The following is a 19960-nucleotide window of genomic DNA, read 5'->3' on the forward strand; positions in this document are numbered from 1 at the left end:
TGATGCATGCGCCTTGAGCCGAAAGATAACAAGAACTTGCTACAAGAGATATCGTAGATATCCTTGCTTGGTAAATAAAATTATCTATAAAGAGCTCTTGCTAAGCAAAAGAAAACATTTAAGCAAGCAAAGAGGGATCGTTTATCAGATATAAGTGAATTAAAATATGATTCCCCTATGCGTTTGTCTGGAACAGAATCCGAAAGCTGCAAGGGAATTTCTCCACCTCCCTTGCTATATTTGAAAATTGATGGCTTCCTCATATCTGATTCTGGAGAAGTTTGCAGAAACCTTTGGTAGGCATTTCTCTAATATATCTAGTGCCCTACATTACTCTCCTGCATTCAGGAGTATAGGGACTGTACCACGGTTGTTCCTGCTGTTAGTTTAAATTCAGAGTCGTATAATCTTCCTTTCACCATGAAAGAATTAGATCATGCTATCTCGTTATCTTCCCCAACATCTCCTGGGGAAGATGATATACTGTACTCAATGATTTTTAATTTGCCTAGAAGTACAAAACAATTTCTTTTAGACATTTTAAAAACAGTTTTTGGCTTTCAGGAACTTCACCAGAGTCTTGGAAGATATCGATTATTGTACCCGTTTTAAAACCTTTTAAAGATTCCTTCCTTTCCTAAGAACTATAGGCCAATTGCTTTAACTAGTTGTGTTAGCAAGATTTTATGAGAGGATGGTCAATGCTCGACTTGTGTGGATTTGGATTCAAAGAATCTTTTATCTAATCGGCAGTTTGGCTTTAGGAAAAATAGAAGTACTTCTGACCTTTGATGTTCCTTATTCGGGAGATACAGAATGCTTTTGCTGTGCAAAACCAGACTGTTGCAGTGTTCTTTGACCTAGAAAAAGCCTACTACACTACCTGGCGAGGGGGTATCCTTTTGCAACTTGTAGAGTGGGGTGTTGTGGGTAATTTATTCTATTGTCTGAAAGATTTTTTGTCAGAACGTTACCTGAAAGTAAGAGTGGGCTCTTACATTTCTTCTGCTTACCCTCAGGAAGAAGGGTTACCTCAGGGAACCGTCCTTAGTCCAACACTCTTTAATGTAGCTGTCAACAGCCTACTAGAACAAGTTCCTGTCGGGGTGCATGGTCTGGCCTTTGCTGATGATTATGCAATAATCTGTAGCAAGTCTACAGCTGTTGAAGCTTGTCAAAAGATCCTGACTGCTATTAATGCTTCAACATTATGGGCCAGTGCTAAAGGGTTCAAATTTTCACCAGAAAAAAACAAAGCTATACGATTTTGCCGATTAAGAAGAGTGGAAGAGATCCATACGTTGTTTTTAAATGATTCAATTTTACCTTATAAAGATAGCATTAAGTATCTAGGTGTTACATTTGATAAAAAATTAACTTTTACTCAACATGTTAATGAAGTTGTATGTAACGTGAAGCTTCGACTTAATATTCTTAAAGTTGTGTCTAATTTTAATTGGGGGGCAGATCGAATCACCCTTTTGAGGATGTACCAGGTTTTATGCCTAAGCAAAATTGATTATGGTTGCCAAGTTTATGGTTGTGTGTGCAAGATAACACTGCAGAAATTAGATCTTATCCATAATATGGCTTTACTTACTTGTACGGGAGCCTATAGAACTTCACCAGTAGAAAGCCTATATGTTGAGTTGGGTTTTACCCCACTATTTATCCGTAGGGAGGAATTAGGCTTGAGAGTCATCAAGAATACTTACGTCAAAGCTAAACCCTAACTATAAGTACGTTAGAGAACCAACTGACAGAGCCCCAAATAGACCGAGACTGCCAAAGCCGCTTGAGGTCCGACTAGCAAGCTCTGCCAGGGAGGTGGGATTACTTCCCCCTGCAGTAGCTGAAATTTTGCCCTCAAAGTTTCCTCCTTGGAATAGACCATGCCTAGAAATCTGCCCAATTAGGGACAGCAGGAGCAACAGTTCTGGTGATCAGTTGAGGGCAAGTTTCTTGGACCATGCTTCCGAACATGGTGATTCTCATCATATATTTACGGATGCTCGGAGGGTTCTGATGGTGTTGGTTGCTCTGTAGTGACTAGTGTAATATCATTAAAAAGAAGCTTCCTTCTAATTCTTCTGTTTTTACAGCTGAACTGCTGGCAGTTTTGACTGCTCTTAAATATATTTTTTATAACCTTGTACTAACAAGGTTTTTACCATTTTTTACCGACTCTTTGAGTGTTTTATCTTCTCTAAAGAGCCTAGTCCTCTTGCCACCCTTTAGTGCAAGAAGTACAAGATTGGTTTTATCTTTTAATTAATAGAAGAGGATTTTCTGTTAGGTTTTGTTGGGCTCCGTCCCCTGTTGGAATTGTTGGGAATGAGCGAGCCGACGCTGCTGCTAAGGCTGCAACTAGGCTTAGGCACATTTCCAACATGGGCGTCCCTGTATCTGATTTTTAAAAGTACCATTCGATTTTATTGTAGAGACCAGTGGCAGGCCCACTGGTCTACTTTAGATAATAATCTTGAAATTGAAATCGATTAGGCCTTCTGTCCATCCTTGGCCTCATAGCCGGATGGATAGAAGGTCTGAGATAGTTTTAGCTAGATTACGCATTGGCCACACTAAATATACTCACGGGTATCTAATGATGAGTGGAGCGGATAGGCAGGCTCCTCGCTGTTCCACTTTTCATGTGGTGCATATTTTGGTGGAGTGCCCTCATTTTGAAAACAAACGTAGAGCTTGTTTGCTGGCAAAGAAGTCTCTTGGCGATATTTTAGGTGAAGGTGCTCAGGCAGAGCAAATTATGACATTTTAAAAAAATATTGGTCTTTTTTATGGATTTTAATTTTGCTCTTAATTGTTTTGGTTTTACGGTTTCTTAATTGTTTAGGTTTTTATGTGAATGAATGATTTGTATGTTAGATCGGTTGTGTGTATGTTTGTTTGTACGACAGTGACTTTTATTCTTAAAGATATATATGCGCTGAATGGCCCCCCGCCTCCGGCGCTTGGCTATGTGCCAAAAATTTTATAATCTAATCTAATCTACTATCGTGCGATGGTTGAAATACAAGCAAAACAGATGTTGTTATCCGAGTCGTTTATACTTAGCAATGAAATAGTTTCTCATGCAGTTGTTCATGTTGGTACACATTTAGTCAACGAGCATAATGTTAAAATTACTTTTATCACTCTCTTATACTTTTTTGAACCTATTTAACTAGAAGATGGGATAAAGATATGGAGGTAAAGAAGTCAAGCTAATGTAATTTGGTCTCTCTCACTGCCTGATTGTATGCTGCTGCCTGTACCCTCTGCGAGCGAAATGTAGAAATATTTTTCTAAATATTGTCATATCAATATTAATCCGACTTTATGATGGGGTTAACACCATCATAAAGTCGGATTATTGTAAGACGAATTATTGTATCCTCAACTACCTGTACAGGTGAGCTCTCCAATTGTTCCTACACGATATACAAACCCTCGGTCCTTTACATTAGGAATTACTTTCAGCTTAGGCTGGAATACGGCCGTTAAATTCTTGAACAAGGTGGTTAGGTAGTAACTACTGTCTTGTCGGTGGGTAGCCCCACCTGCCCAGATGTAAACACTCCACTTTGCTATTGGCCGTCTTCCAATAAAGACGTATGTTTGTGAGCTCATGCTGACTAGCCGTTAATCACAATTTTCCAAGTGGGGTCTTTCTTTTGTTATTTTGAATGAATATATTTATATACTGTGTTTGATATTGATAATTAATTGACTTTTATAATTAATATACAAACCCACTTTTGTTACTACACAATATACAAAGCTTCGGTTCTGTACATAAGGAATTACTTTTAGTGTAGGCTAGAACACACCCGTTAAATTCTTGAACAAGGTGGTTAGGCAGTAACTACCATCTGGTAGTCCCGCCTGCCCGGATGTAAACACTCCAGTTTGCTTCCGGCTGTCCTCTGATGAAGATGTATTTTTGTGAGTTCTTGCTGACTAGCCGTTAATTATGATTTTCCCGATGGGATCTTTATTTGTTCTTACTCGTAATACAAACCCTCGGTCCTTTACATTAGGAATTACTTTCAGTGTAGTAGGCTGGAAATCGGTCGTAGAAGAATAACAACAAGGTAGTTACGTAGAAATTGCTTGTCCAGTAGTCGGGAGGAGTCACACCTGATTGGAAGGAACATTCCACTTTGCTTTCGGCCGCCTTGGTGATCAGTACGGCCTTTTGCTCTCTGCCCATTGTTGTTGTATGAAGTTATCAGTACTTTGTGAGGAAATCTATCTTATTCGCTTTTGTGGTTGTGTGTTTTTGTTTTTGAGTTCATTTTTTTGCAACATGCAAACCCAGGAGCCACATAACCTCAATCTCGCCCCCATTCTCTCAGAGTATTTGTCCTGGGGTGGGGAGGTGGGGGCAGGAATTATAGTAGCTTCTGCTCCAAAATTGAAGTGAACCTTCACGCCCTTTGTGTGAAGTGCCAAGGGCATGAGTGTTCAGCTAATAATCCATGTGATACTTGTGTCTCTTGGTTGGCAGAGCAGTGGGGGAGGTATGAGGGGAGGAAAAGATCTTGGGTGAAGTCTTCGTCGGAGGGTTACACACCTCTGATGACTCTGTTGGTAACTAATCCTTCGTCTTCTTCCCACCTCGTAAGCTTCCTTGTCTTGCTTTTTCTCCTTTAGGGGAAAATGTCTCCCTCTGCTTCTTCATTTGATTCGTCAAGTGTAGAAGAGTGGGGAAGCACGCCAACTCGGAGATGCACTCAGCGGCTTCTGCTAGCTCCGCCATGGATGTTTCCTCCTTGGGGCTAGTAGGACCTCCTCTTACTAACTCGACTTTTGCTCTCTCAGGTGTGGCTGCCTCTGTGGTTGGGGATTTGTAGCAGGCTTGGCTGAAGGTGGGGTTGCCTGGTGTCCCTTCTCTCCAAGGGCTCATGCACCTCCTCATCTGGTATACAACCAGCATGTGACCACTGTAACACCTTTGGTGGTTGTATCATCCATGCCAGTGACTTATGATCGTCCCCAGAGAGCATGTCCTCTAGACCTTCCACCTGTCTCCATGCATGTGCCTGCTGCTTTATCAGTCACTAATCATGTGAGAGCTGCTGTGGTTTAGGCATCCTCTGTCCCACCTGCTCTGGAGCCTGCTGCTTTGGCAGCCGCTTCAGTGGTACCTTGAACGGGGGATCTGACTGCTATGCTGAGGAAGCTGATGAAGAAGTCTAAGCAGAAGCGTAAGGTGTCGCCATCTTCCTCATCGTCTACCGCCCCCTCCACTTCATCTTCTGAGGCTCCCTTGCTGAGGAAGAAGAAGGTTGTCTCTCTCACCCCAACCCCCAAGAAGTCTTGATCTGGGACTTTTAAGGGTCTGTTCTTGCCGCCTTCTGGTGAGACAGGTGGGCCTCGAACTTCTACTTCTAGTCCCTAGAGGTTCTGCCTCTAGGGCTAGTTACCATCTCGCAGTTGCCCCAAGTCACCACTTTGCCTATTTGTTTGTTGACCAAGGCACATTATATATTCCAGAATCCATCTGATGTCCCCAGATACAATCCTTCATTATCATCCTGTTGTCCCCAGATGCAATCCCTACAGTCTGGATTAGGGTATCTCTTTCCTTGATGCTCTCACCATACAGCTTGATTATTTTTTACATGAACATCAGATGGTTGATTGTGTTGCTCCTTTCTTGAGTTGGTACCCAGCATTCATCCTCTGCAGTTACTATTATTATTATTATTATTATTATTATTATTATTATTATTATTATTATTATTATTTAATTTATTTTATATATTTTTTTTTTTTGCTCTATCACAGTCCTCCAATTCGGACTGGGTGGTATTTATAGTGTGGGGTTCCGGGTGCATCCTGCCTCCTTAGGAGTCCATCACTTTTCTTACTATGTGTGCCGTTTCTAGGATCACACTCTTCTGCATGAGGCCCGGAGCTACTTCAGCCTCTAGTTTTTCTAGATTCCTTTTCAGGGATCTTGGGATCGTGCCTAGTGCTCCGATGATTATGGGTACGATTTTCACCTGGGCATATTCCCATATCTTCTTATTCTATTTTCAGATCTTTGATACTTATCCGTTTTTTTCCCTCTCTTTCTTCTTTCTCTTCAACTCTGGTGTCCATGGTATTGCGACATCAATGAGTGATACTTTTCTTCTTGACTTTGTCAATCAACGTCACGTCTGGTCTGTTTGCACGTATCACCCCTATCCGTCCTGATACAATAGTCCCAGAGGATCTTTGCGTGATCGTTTTCTATCACTCCCTCAGGTTGGTGCTCATACCACTTATTACTGCAAGGTAGCTGATGTTTGCTTGCACAGGCTCCAGTTGAGGGCTTTTGCCACTGAATCATGCCTCTTTTTGTACTGGTTCTGTGCAAAGTGCGGCATTCGCTTGCTATGTGGTTTATGGCTTCATTTTTCGTATTGCACTTCCTACATATGGGAGAGATGTCATTTCCATCTATCGTTCTTTGAGCATATCTGGTTCTTAGGGCCTGATCTTGTGCCGCTGTTATCATTCCTTCAGTTTCCTTCTTTAGCTCTCCCCTCTGTAGCCATTTGCCATGTGTCATCGCTGGCTAGTTCTTTAGTCTGTCTCATGTATTGTCCGTGCATTGGTTTGTTGTGCCAGTCCTCTGTTCTGTCTGTCATTCTCCTGTCTCTGTATATTTCTGGGTCTTCGTCTACTTTTATTAGTCCTTCTTCCCATGCACTCTTTAGCCATTCGTCTTCACTGGTTTTCAGATATTGCCCCAGTGCTCTGTTCTCGGTGTTGACGCAGTCCTCTATACTTAGTAGTCCTCTCCCTCCTTCCTTTCGTGTTATGTATAGTCTGTCCGTATTTGCTCTTGGGTGTAGTGCTTTGTGTATTGTCATATGTTTCCTGGTTTTCTGATCTATGCTGCGGAGTTCTGCCTTCGTCCATTCCACTATTCCTGCGCTGTATCTGATTACTGGCACTGCCCATATGTTTATGGCTTTTATCATATTTCCATAAACATATGGGCAGTGCCAGTAATCAGATACAGCACAGGAATAGTGGAATGGACGAAGGCAGAATTCTGCAGCATAGATCAGAAAACCAGGAAACATATGACAATACACACAGCACTACACCCAAGAGCAAATACGGACAGACTATACATAACACGAAAGGAAGGAGGGAGAGGACTACTAAGTATTATTATTATTATTATTATTATTATTATTATTATTATTATTATTATTATTACCATATTTTGTTTTGGTACTTCTGTAACTGACTTTGTCATAGAATTTGCCTGAAAGTAAACATTACCTATCTTCATTTTCTTCAGCACCCATTATCATACGTAGCAAGGATTGTGAGGTTTGTGAAAAGGATTTATGAAACCCTATTATATTATTATACAAACCTTTATTATAACATGAAGAATGTACAATAATTAGAACATCAGAGTAACATAGGGAACCCAATAAAGAAATTTACATGAATCATACTAAATAATCTCTTTTCTTTACTGGAATTATTGGTAATATTGATGATTTGCAGGTTAGTATACACTGTGCCATATTTTATGCATTTTACAGACTTACAAAAATATCATTCTATGCCAAATTGACCTTAAAATTAGAGAATCATAGGCTAACTTGGCCCAAGGCTAGCTTAACCAATAGTAGTGTTTTGATTCCAAAATTAGCCTAGGCAGATATGAACTTAGCCTATCTCAGACAATATTTGCCAGAAGCAAGACTCGAACATGACAAGGGGTTTGGACTGAAATTATGATTTTTGATGGAAAAAAATCTGTATGCTGCTTGCTTCAGCCTCCATGACATTGTATATTGTTTGTTACTGAGGAAAACATTAATATACCTGTGTACCAATGTAACCCCAGTGCACTTCCTATGTATTTATAATAATCAGTTTCTTTATCTTGCAGATAATTCGTGAAGCATCAAATGCAGACTTAGTGAGAGGTCCTTGGAAATTAAAGTTACAGTCCATAATTGTCAAAAAGGAACTATTTTTTTGTCTTGTTGGAAGCTTGTTAAGACTGTTGTACTTTTTATTTTTCTGTAAGTATTTAGAAGATTATTTGTACGTTTATGAGTAATGTTATTCATTTATGGTTTCAAGCTTAACTCATGAGGTTAGAAATGTTTTCCAGCTGTTTAGGCTTAGCTCTCTTGGCATCAGAATAGAAAAAACTAAATCATTTGTTCCTATGAGGTATGTACCTATATCTGTTATATGAGAGGACAGGCAGTCCCCAACTTATGACAGAGATCCATTCCTAATGTTTATTGGTCTTTACATTAGGATATTACGTACAGTGAGAGCTGGTAATGGCTTTCTAACTTATAAACAAAACACTGTAGTTAGCTACCAACGGTAGGGATGGGAGCCCCGCCCACCAATCAGTACAAACTCACTTTACTTTCAGCTGTCGTGGAGTGTAAACATCTCCTCTGCCTGAATGGCCATTTGACTTACCATATTTTCTGTTTTTGTTTGTGGATATTTGTGATATATGAGCGTAGTTGTTGTTTTGCATATACTGATATAATGCAAACCCATGACTTATCTGAGCCAAGGGAGGGAAAGCCGTGTGACGTGAGGTGTTGCCTTGCCAACTACAGACCTTGCATTGCTTCCTCTCCTTCCTTGAGATAGATCTTCACACCCCTGCACTCTGTGCAGAAAATGTATAGTGAATCTAGCCCTTGTTCCAAGTGTTGTGTTTGGTCATCAGAACAAAGGGTGCAGTTTGCTTGGGAAAGGAAGAGAGAGAGAGAAGAGGGCTTCTCTGGCATCTTCAGATTGCAACACACCTCCAGTGATGCCAAGGTTTCTCTCTGATTCCTTCCTGCCATCAGCCAAACTGTGTCCTGTTGTTGCCACTCCTAAGGGAGCTGTCTCCCCTTCACCGTCTCCTATTACCCTTGTTGGTAGAGAGCTGGCGTGGTGGTCTATGACCCAGTACGACTTTGAGGGGGAAAATTCCCCCTCAGGGTGAAGAGGGAGTCTCCTATTAACCCGACTTGTCATGCAGGTGTGGTGGAACCTGAGGAGCTTGGTGAGTTGTGGCTCTCCCTAGGCCCCCTGTGGAATCCTTCCTTGGAGGGCTTGATCTGTCACACAGCATTGGTTCTTATGACCCTGCCATCTGTAGTGGGCCTCTGAATTCTTTCCCTTGGGGAATATCCTTCTCCAGAGTAACTTCATCATCTTCATCTTCATGTGCCTACACCTTCTCCCCTTCTTTCAGTGTAATCAAGGGGAGGAAGAAGCTGTTTTTCCCAGCTGTATGAATGCCCATAGGTCTTGTAATGGTCATCTGTCTTCCATGGAAAAGGTTAAGAGATCTCTTGTTTGCTCTCCTGATGTGTCTACGGGAAAGGGAACCATTGCACGGGGTTCCACAGGCCCCTATGTCACTGGTACTGGTCCCAGGAAGTCACCTTCCCTGGCCGGAAAAGTTCCTTCTACCGATTCACTGGATTCCATGGACCCCCATGACACCAGTACCAGCTCCTTTTACCACTGGATGAGGTTACATGGATCCCCATGGGACGTACTGGCCCCTGGAAGTCACTTGCCCTTTCCATAATCTAGAGTAGATTATTAGATGCTAGTCCTCCCCCTCTCTCTAGCAAGGGGAGAGAAGGGCTGACAATAAACCAAACCTGGAAGTTGTATTAGCCTTTTATTGTCTCCAACATTTACTAAGGGATTCAGAGCCGATGGAAGGCTTTTTTTCGGCAATAACTTTTTATCAAAGCATTGGATAAAGGTGGAAGGTGGTAAGTGTCTATTTCATAACCATATCCAATTTTTTGCAATTATTATTTAGTACCTAAGTTCGATAGTTTTCGTATTCATAGAGTAAATGAAGTTGCCAATTCCAGAACTGAGAAAATCACAGAAGAGGATTCCAAAACCATTTTTGACGTAGACATGTAATATGACATCATGAAGCTGCCCCCATCCACCACTTAGCCAGTAACAGGTGAAAGAATATGGTTACACAGCCTGCTATGCATTTCATTGTGCTTTTCATGAACCCCTTTTAAAATGACATTTGGATTTCCATGCCACTAGGGCACTTGTGATTCAAACTTCGTCTAATTTTCGGAAGTACTGTGCACTGCCAAATGTGTTTCATTAACTTTTTACTTGAGAAAATTAGGCTAAAGCTGTGCTGACCCACCCAACCATCCACAAAAGTGGTTACAAGTATCAGTGACATCGAGAATCCTCGCCTCAAGCGTCATAAGGAGAAAATTTCGCCCCATTTGTTCACAGCTGTGTGGCATGCTGGCAAGTCTCTGAACATTCCTGATGCTGTGTCTAGAGCCCCAGTTAGCCACCCTGCACTAGATGACGAAATCACAGGTGCTCTTTCTGCTACCCATCTCCGATCAGTCATGGCTGTGTACACTGTCACCTCTTCAGGAAAGTCTCCAGCTCAAGATACCAACAGGACTCCTCAGGATCTATGAGACGCAGCAAGAGAAGACCCTGTCTACACTCATCTACTCAACTGTGTCACTTTAGGATTCCCCTCCAACAGATAGGATCTGCTTAACTCCTTATTTCCATACTGGAAGGTACGGGACGAGCTCTACGCTGATGGTGACCTCATTTTGTATGGAGCAAGAGTTATAGTTCCTGCCACCCTCCGCTGCCGCACGTTGTCCCACCTACATGATAGTCATCAGGGCATGGAATCTACTAAGCACCGGGCAAGACAGGCTGTCTTCTGGCCTGGTATCAACTCAAACATTGTCAACACAATTGTAGCTTGTGAGTCATGCCAGGTATTGCAGCCAACCCAGCAGCAGGAACCATCAATGAATGCCGACAACCTCACGAAGCCCTTTGAATCTGTTTCAGCAGATTTATTTACCGTCACTGGAAAAGCCTTTCTCGTCAAACTTGACCAACTCTCAGGATGGCCTGCTGTTGTCCCATGCAAAGGTGATACTACTGCTTCTGATACAATCAGGATCTTCTGCTGCTACCTCCAGGAAGTTGGTGTGTCTCTCCATCTCAGGACTGATGGAGGACAACAGTTCACCAGTAACGAGTTCCTGGACTTTATGGAGCGAAGGTGAGTCCGACGTGGTAACTTACCCATATTATCCACAATCGAATGGTCATGCCGAGGCCGCCATGAAGTCAATCAAGCATCTAGTCCTGACAACGGTACCCTCTGGCAATATTTGATTGCGAAGAGTTTGATCGAGGCCTCTTAGAGCCTCGGAATACTCCCAATTTCACAGACCACTCCCTGCCCAGATCCTGTATGGTTGACCTCTTAGGTCATGCGTCATTGCACACCCAGAGTCCTTTTCAGAAGAATGGCAGGTCAAGACCGAGGACTGTGACAACCGTGCTGCTGCCCGTGCTGAGCAGGTTAAGACCCAGTGCGGTCAGCATGCCCGATCCCTACCCAGGTTGACTATTGGATAGCATGTACGGATCCAAGACCCAACATGAGTTTCAGCAGGTCAAGGTATGAAATTCGTCTCCCTATTGGTCGTGTCTGGTGGCAAAACTGTCGTTTCCTTCGCCCAGTGCCACCCCCTAGTGTTGACCCATCCCCTCTTTCCCCTGTGGCCCTGCTTGGACCAGGAAAAGCCGTCCTTAGTTAATATTCCCCCACGTCGTTCTCAAAGGCTCGGAGAGAAAGAGTCTGCTTGAGAGTGTACTCTGAGCGTGAAGGGGAGGGAGGTGTAGGTAAGTGAAAGAAACATTCAGTACGATATATGAACATTTATGTATATGTATTTCATTCTTATATTTCATGTCCATTTAAATACCGTCCTTTATATTTAACGTATGTCATTTTCTTATGTATCATGTACGATATGTAATGACAAAATCTCGCCCGTCTGGCAGAAATGTTTCGCCAGTACGGCACCGCTTTGTATTTCTTGCTTGTACATAATTTTGCACCACTGTGATTTTGTTTACTTCACTTAGACATTAAGAACCCACTTTTGATATTTCGGTGTTTCCTTCATTCCCTACCTTTAGTGGTAAGGATAGCACATCGAATACTCAGTGGTGGGGTGATTTCTTCACCCCGGTAGGTACTGCCATGCCACTAAAGACCAGTCCTGGTAGTACTTAGTATCGCCTTCTCATATTTTCACTATTTCTTTTCTTCCTCTGTCAGGATGGATTTTGTTGACGCCTCTGCTCATTTTGGACTTGGCCTTGGTTTTTTCTCTGCTTTTGATTTTGAAGATTACGACTTGGACTGAAATGGACTCGACTGCAAAGGATTCCCCTCCGGCTAAGACACCTTCGGACCTTCCCAGTGAAGATGCAGCAACTCATTGCTCCTGTACCGCCTCCAAACGGAGGATGAGTACTCTCAAATATGACTGACACTCCTTATGTATTGCTTGTAGGAAGATCCAGTGTAATCTGGGCCATAGATGTGATGAATGTAGGGATTGGTCTACAGATCAGATGCAGGCTTATATCAAACATCGGAAAGCTCTTACTTCAAAGAGTAAAGCCAGGTTAGCTCCAGGAGTTAAACCAAAGGCAGAAGAACGTTATCCTAGTGACTTAGGCGTCAGTTTCTTTTAAGAAGCTAGAAGATTCTGACATCGAGTAAGTCTGGGGTATTTGTACTAACTTTAGTCAATAAACTCAGGTTTGATTGAACAGGTTCGTAATCGGAAACCAAAACTACTAACCTTTCCTTTTACCAGCTCCTTGCCTTGTTCCAGAAACCAGCCCTGATAGGTTGCTGGGGTTCATGGAGTTCCAAAAAACCTAAAGGGTTAGGTAACTAATCGCAGTCCCCCCCCCCCCCCCCTCTGAAGCCGTTGGAGGAGCTCGGCTCGCCCCCCCCCCCACCCCGGCCTTGGAGCAGGCGTGTCTACAGCAAGATTCCCCTATTTCCCCTGAAAAACAGTAAGTTCTGAGTGGGTGAAATCAGAAGTCGGACTTTCGACCACAGGACAACTAATAAGTTTGAGGGAGGATCAGTTAGGCGTTGAGGGTATGGTTCCAAGGCAGTTTTCCTTCAGATCCTGGTAGGTAGCTCCTTGTAAGGTAGGGTTCACCGGGGGGGGGGGGTTAAATCTGAGGATTGCTATTGCTTTTTCCGGCCAATTTTGGGCCAAGATGATGAACTCTTCCCGTTCCCTCCTCCTGGGTAGTTTGGACTCGTTTCCTTCAGCGGGGGCTTCCTTGGATGCCCCTTCTTCCTCAATGGTTCCCTGCCCTTCGGGAATTACGTCCAGAGCCGTTGTTACCTCGAACATTGAGCAGTTTAAATTTGGTTGGGAGAGTATAATGGCGACGTTTTAGGCCTTTCACAAGGGTACAGGTCTTTTAGTTAGGACAATGTTTTTCTCTTGTGGTTTTTGTAACATTCAATATCATGTTCTCAAAACAATTTCCCAGGGAATTTTCTCTAATGATAATGCTTTTTAGGATTTTCAGGGGGGTAAGGAGTCTGTTTTATTTTCGTTTCCCTTAAAAGGATGACACCCGGTGTCAGTTTCTCTTCCCCCCAGTTTCCCGGTGGGGAGGTTCTGTTCTAGGTTTCCAGAGGTTTTTCCTTTCTGCCTCCTCCTCCGGGGGGGGTATTGCAAGACTTTCACCTGTTTCTGTTCCACTCTTGAAAGTAATTTTTGCTTTCTAATTTGACCTTGTCACTTTCCACAGGTTTTTCCCATTCGGAAGAGGGTTTTGATTTCCTCTCGTCCCTTGCTCAGGTTTACCCTTTTCCTTTCGGTATTCCTTCTTCTTCCACGTGGTTTGTTTCCGGTGTTTCTCCGGCAGAGTTGCGCTGGTTACCTGCCTCCACTTCCACGATCACAGGCCTATGGCTAAGATCTCCTCTCCCTTGAAACCGATTCATTTGCCAGACTCGGTTCAACGATGGGAAAACCAAAACACGTTCAGTGCTTGAATCCATCAGGGAGAAACGACGACTTCACTTGCTTTTCGGTGGACCTGAAGGATGCATTTTATTCCTCCAAATTACCCATCCACCAGTCCTCTAGGAAGTACTTCCAACTTCATCCTCGATGGGAACGGTTTGTACCAAATTCAGGGCATTTCCTTGTTCCGGTCTCTCAACCGCCCCACAGGTGTGCAGCGCAAGTGTTTCACACTGGTGTCAGCTTAGGCCCATTCGGTTCGGGATACGTCTCGAGGTATCTCGGACAATTGGCTTGGTCCTGGTGAGCTCCCGCTCGCAGTTTGCTGCTTGGAACCAGGGATCGACTCCTTCGGGTTCCTGCTGCGATCTTGGGATCTATGGTGAACTTCAAGAAGTCAAGATCTCGAGCCCAAGCATGAGGTTGAAGTTACCTGGGCATTGATTGATTCGACATGGTAGCAGGGGTTGAGGTCTTCTCTGCAGACTCGTGTGATCAGCCAGGTTCCAGGGAGGCAGCCGGTCATTGGTTCCTGTCCTCGACAGGAACAGGTCAGCTTCAGCAGTGGCAGGTCGTGATTGGTCACCATGTTGTTTCTCTAGAGAAGTTAGTTCCTCATGGGTGAATCTTCACCTTGCGGTCAGTGGAGGCTAAAGGAGTGTTGGTCAAAGGCAAGGGACCCGCCCACACCTCCCGTTCCGTTCCTTCACGGAGGAGGGTTAGGCAGGGTGGCCTAGCTGGTGGCCTGGACGACGGGAACCTTGTAATCAGGAGTGTTCCTCCCTCCCTAACTCCCCCTCTGGAGATGCTGGGTTGTTTCTCAGAACGCATTGACCGGAGGGCGTTGGGGCGCACACCTGGAGGAGGTTGCTGGTTGCAGGTGTGTTAAAACCATCACGACAAGCACCTTTACATCAACGTCCTGGAGCTCAAGGGTCAGCACGGTTCCTCGCACTCCAAAGGGAGTTTCCAGGAAACGAGTGATGGGACACTCATGATGTTGATTGAGTGACCAACCACTACAGTAGTGGCTTACATCAAACCAGACAGGGGTGGCCTCCTAGTGTCCCTCCCGGTTGCCAGCCATTGACGATTGGCAGGTGCATGAGTGTGGGCAGTGGCCCACTGGGTATAGCTGTCAGCCAGGATAAATTCCAGGCAAGAGGAAACATAGTGGCAGAACAAGCTCAGCCCGTCGGAAATCATGTGAGTTGGGACCGAATGGGGTCTTTCTTCACCCAGACGTGGCGGAAAGGCTTTTGACCTTGGTTATTGGTCGGTGGGGGCGCTACCCACCACCACATCCGCCACCATTTACACCCCACAGTACACCCCCCACCCAGGGCCAGCATCCACACTCCCGTTACACATCCCGTCCATCCGTTTGTGGAATCTGTTCGCCACCTTGTGCAAACAGAAAACCCCCCCCCCCCCCCCTCCATGGTTTTCTTCTCAGTTTGTGCCGGACCCATGGGGCAGCTGCAGAGGAACGTCATTTCAAACACCCTTGAGACAACCTCCTTGTCTACACCTTTCCCCCGTTCTGTCTGATTCGCAAGGTGATCAGCCAGGTGCTGGTCACCAGCAATCCTTCGGATGATTCTGGTTGGCCACCAAAATGGTCCTCATTTCCGTTTGGTATTCTGGTCCGCTGGCTCTTCATCTCGGCGGCCGCGCGAGAGGCTTTTCTCGCTGATCGCAGCAAACAGAGATGGCAGGGTACCTCAGACAGTCCTCTGCAGCAGTTGCAACCCATGGGGTAAGTGGTTCTGTCTTCTGTGGTTGGTAAGAATGAAGGAGCAAGGCACAGTAGGAAACAACTTTACTGGTGTTGGCATAAGAGTTTTCCACTTCACTGGGTCGCCAATGCAGAAATGGAGGAGAGATGAACAGCATTTTTCTGGTGGCCAGAAACTCTTTTAGTTGCCTCCTTGGTCTTCATCTTTGGCCATCCAGGAAAATGTGATCCCAGCTCCTTTCCTATCTCTTTGATGAAATTGATCAGGCTTTGGGTATGCCCAGCATAGAAAGGCTGTAGCCAGATAAGATTCATGAGTTAAGTTCAGATGCCCTCAGTTCATTACGACAACTTTCAGGACCTGAATTGTTAGAAAATGCAAACAAGTTTTATGGTTTGTCCAACGTTCAGGCAACAAAAGGTGTCTGTCTCATGTGGAATGTGTATATGCAAGAAGAAGAAGGCCTATGATTTTGTTGGTGGAAGCTGACACAAACATTGCATGTAATAAGTGGAACATTTACTGGACTTCTTATAGGGGGGTGGCCCATTGAATATGGGCTTTAAGCCAGTGGAATGGTTACAAACATGTGGTTTCAATGAAAATGAAGGTTCAAATTGACTTTGTATAGAAATTTTTTATACCTTCAGAAGGTGCCATTTTTTTGTATATTGAATCATTCAAATTGAAGTAACAGTAAGTCGAGCGTGTATATAGAAATTTTACTGTCAGCTAAAGAGTATGTTTTGTATTAAAAAAAAAAGAAAAAAAAGGATAGGAGTTATAGCCTATTTTGTTGGTGCATAAAGAAAGACCTGAGGTAAAGATAATTTTTGCTAAGCGTCCAATTGCCAAAAGTTTGTTTGATTTAAAGGTTAACTTAGTTTTTTGTTTCTGGGAATTCTTAATTAAAAATTGCAACATTTGAATTGTGCCAGTGGGAGCCAAATATTGCCGATTTGCTCTTGATGGCCCCAATTTCCTTCGCATGAGAGAAAAGTTCCCTCTTCTGTCCTCCACAGTTAAACGGCTACAGAGCCACTGCTGGGCCCAAGTCCCTTTAAAGTGCGAGGAGTGGACGAAGAATTCCACTTCCATGGAAATCTCACTCCTGATGAATAGCTTTGAGAGGTCTTGGCCACCCAGGGGAAACTCAGGCCCCCGGGGGGGTGGGATGGTGACTCTCATACTTAGGAGCTTGACTCGGCAGACCTTTCGGCCCTCCGTCCATCTAACCAACCACACAGCTAAGTTTTTGTTGTAAGGAGATTTTATCTAACTAGAAAACAAAAGGTAGAAACTATGAATAATACTTAGATTATATTTTCCAGAATACCATTATTCAAACATTCAGTAGATTTCATAGACAAAGTTAAGATCAAAGAAAGTAATTTTTTATAAAAGGGACACCATGGTTTGTTTGTGATGAATAGCATTCATTCACCAATGTCCCTTTAGCTAAAGTATTAGAATTCCTTCAGTACTAAACATAATAATGGGGATTTTCAATCCAAACATAGAAAATAGGCAATCTTCCTTGGAGTTGACTAAATTATATATATTATTATTATATATTATATATATTAATATCTATATATATATATAGTTATATATATATATATATATAAATATCATATATATATTATATAATCTATATATCTATAATCATAATGCAAGTTCAAGTAAATTTACTTGAAAGGAATCAATATATTGGCAGTAACATGTACTTTCTCAATTACCATAGTTTACTAATTATTTTCTTCACCTTTCTGATTGAAGGTATTCTGAAGCTTTTGGATTGTTGGATGATTCTCTATTTTAGCATTAGCATGAGTAATGTTTCAATCCATCTAGTAGCCCGTAACATTTTTAGACCCTTAATTCTGAAACTATTCATGACAACAATGCTACCCCCTTTGTCAGTTTTCATAAGGTTCTTAAATCTTTGTTATCCTTTTTAATCCTTTCCAGAGCGATACTAAATATCCTTCCTCGGCAAGATCTCTCCAAGTTTCGCTTTTGTTATTGACTCCTATCATCACTCCTGTGAGAAAAGGAGCTAAATTCATATGGTGTTGTTACAAACATTTAAGGTCGTTAATCCTTGCTGTTGAATTCTATGTTGCTATTGTTTGTAGTCCCACTACACAGAAATGTAATTCCTAAGCCCTAGGGTGCTTGCTGTTTCCATCCCATAGTCAACATAATCTACTTGAGAATTATTCTTTATAATATCCATATTGCTAATATTTCTTATCCCAAACAGAATTACTTAATTAATCTCTCAAACTTAAGTTTTTAATGGTTGACCACGATTTGTATCAGTTTGCTCTTCTGTTGACCTGCCCACCAAAACTTTGCTTGTAGCACTAACCCATCCCCTTATTTGTCCTCTTAAAAGTGGGTTTGGTTTTTGTGCACTCCTTACACCAGCAAATGCAGCATTCTTTCTTCCGTTAAACTCGTGCAACTGATTCCTTGATGGTATCCTTGAAAACTACAAATGAGCTGCATTTCAACGACCTGTCTGAAGTTGCTGGAACTCAAGCTGTTCATTATGCAAGAAGACTATTGAAGCACAACCTTTATCAAAGCCAAAGCCCATGAAAAATGAAGGTTCTGGTTTATAACGTGAATGTTTTTGAAGAAACAAAAGTGTGGTCCAAAAACATATGGCAGGGATTGGAAAAACAAAGACCCTGGAGTGGAGAAGCATTCATCAGTTTTCACAGAAAAAAAATTTCAAGGAGGATCCAGGGGGAGTGACTGGTTTCTCCACCTTCCCCTCCTCGTCCTTTCTACCTCCTTTTTCCTTTAGGTTGAGGATAGGACTTATCAAACTTTCAACTTGTGCTGGTATGGCCATTGATGCCAGTAAGCTTGCACATCGGAGCTGCCATTTCTATTTTTCTTATCAGAATTACAGAAGCAATCCTGCTCCTTCATCTTAAGTAAGGGCTTTGGATGTGGCGGTGGTGGACAACAACCTACCTTTGTCCCCCCCCCCCCCCCCCCCCCCCAGTGGCCAAGCTATGTAGCTTCCCTCCTCTTCGTTCGTGTATTCCCATCATTCCCACTAGTTGTGAACTCCCCTCTGTGGTGATGGGGACACATCCCTATATTCTGAGGCAGGGACATTGTCCATCGGCCCCTCCCACGGGGGGTACTCTGTTTTTGTTGTCCCCCTCCCCCAGCCACTTTTGTCTCTGTGACCCCTCGATCACTATTGCCTTTAATTAACCTCCTCCAGGTGTTTAGTGCTCCCTCAGTTCCTGCTACCCTGCCTGCTGCTGCCCCTCTTCCTTGCTCTGGTAAGATGTACCTGTGACCCACAACCAAAGAATGAGAAGGTGGTCTCGTCCCCCCAACCCACCCCCCACCCAAGACGTTCCTTCATCTAGGTTCCTGGCCTATGGCAGCTTTTCAGGCAGTCCTCCTAAGCTGGATCATGTGGTTCTCACAGTAATCCAGGTTTGCCAAGCTTCCTCAGGAACTTATCGTTCCCTGGGAAGGACTCAACCTTAGGGAGACTTTGTCAGTCTGGGAGGTAGGGCCGGCCATTTACTACCATACCCCACCAGACTGCCAACCTTTGGGTGAACCTTGGTTGATGAGGAGGAGGGATTTGTAGTCTTGCATCACATCACCAGGTCCATTGATCTAGGGTTTGGCTTTGGATTTAAGAATGGACGTTGGCTGGGTTCTGCTTCTTCTTGCCCTTCCCTAGAGGAGTTGGTTAGATGCTGGGTGGTGGAGAAAACATAAGAGTCTGAAACACAGGTGACCATCTTATCCACCAGGCAGTTGCAAAGACCTCAGACTTTGCATACAACAGCATCCTAGACCACTGAGTTCAAGCCTAGCTCGTTCCGTCTGCCCCTAGAAGTCTATTTCTCCTTAAGGGAGCACGAATAAATAACCCAGCCTTCTTCTGTCTCTTCGAAAGGTCACAGTTGCCACTGAAGACCTTCCAGGCCCTTCCTTCCCCCATGGGGGAAGGGGGGGGGGGTGGGACCTTACCCTTACAGACCTTTACCAGTTCAGTTTTCGGGTTGCCCCCAGGTCCTCAGTTGTGAGTCCGCCTCTAATGATCTACCAGAGAGTTGCTAGTTAGTACCATCTTTCCGGTATTTTTTATTTTGCCTCCTTCCAATCTTGGATGGTCTGGGTATGCAGTTTAGAATATTTGTCGAGCTTATTTTTCTTAAACACATCTACGCTCATCCTGATCTTTATTCCTCAGATGAGCTGGCAACGCATTGAATAGACGCTGCATTATCGATGCTGGTGGCGTAGTGGATTAATGTCCTGTTTGTGCTTTCCAGCTTATTT

General features: G+C 43.6%; 2 protein-coding genes across 6 annotated transcripts in view; both read left to right on the forward strand.

The window, feature by feature from the left end:
• Positions 1–19960, forward strand: part of LOC135204743 (zinc finger protein OZF-like) — a 535786-nt gene that overhangs the window by 489353 nt on the left and 26473 nt on the right. The window contains exon 1 of one of the 5 annotated variants that reach the window (XM_064234907.1): positions 7317–8051. The exons of the other annotated variants lie outside the window; for them this stretch is intronic. The gene's annotated coding sequence lies outside the window, so the exon portion shown is untranslated. Of the gene's footprint in view, positions 1–7316; positions 8052–19960 lie in introns of those variants that run through there. 5 annotated transcript variants of the gene reach the window in all.
• On the forward strand, positions 10701–12582 carry LOC135204556 (uncharacterized). Its single transcript, XM_064234715.1, has 2 exons — positions 10701–11089; positions 12399–12582. The coding sequence occupies exons 1-2, from the start codon at positions 10701–10703 to the stop codon at positions 12580–12582; spliced, it is 573 nt and encodes a 190-aa protein (XP_064090785.1).

The sequence above is a fragment of the Macrobrachium nipponense genome, chromosome 47, assembly GCF_015104395.2.
Source record: "Macrobrachium nipponense isolate FS-2020 chromosome 47, ASM1510439v2, whole genome shotgun sequence".
Taxonomy (NCBI): domain Eukaryota; kingdom Metazoa; phylum Arthropoda; class Malacostraca; order Decapoda; family Palaemonidae; genus Macrobrachium; species Macrobrachium nipponense.

Coding starts and splice junctions, on each gene's coding strand:
- LOC135204556 (XM_064234715.1), top strand. CDS start 10,701: ATGGAATCTACTAAGCACCGGGCAAGACAGGCTGTCTTCTGGCCTGGT. Junction 11,090..12,398: donor CTGGACTTTATGGAGCGAAG/GTGAGTCCGACG, acceptor TATTGCTTGTAG/GAAGATCCAGTGTAATCTGG.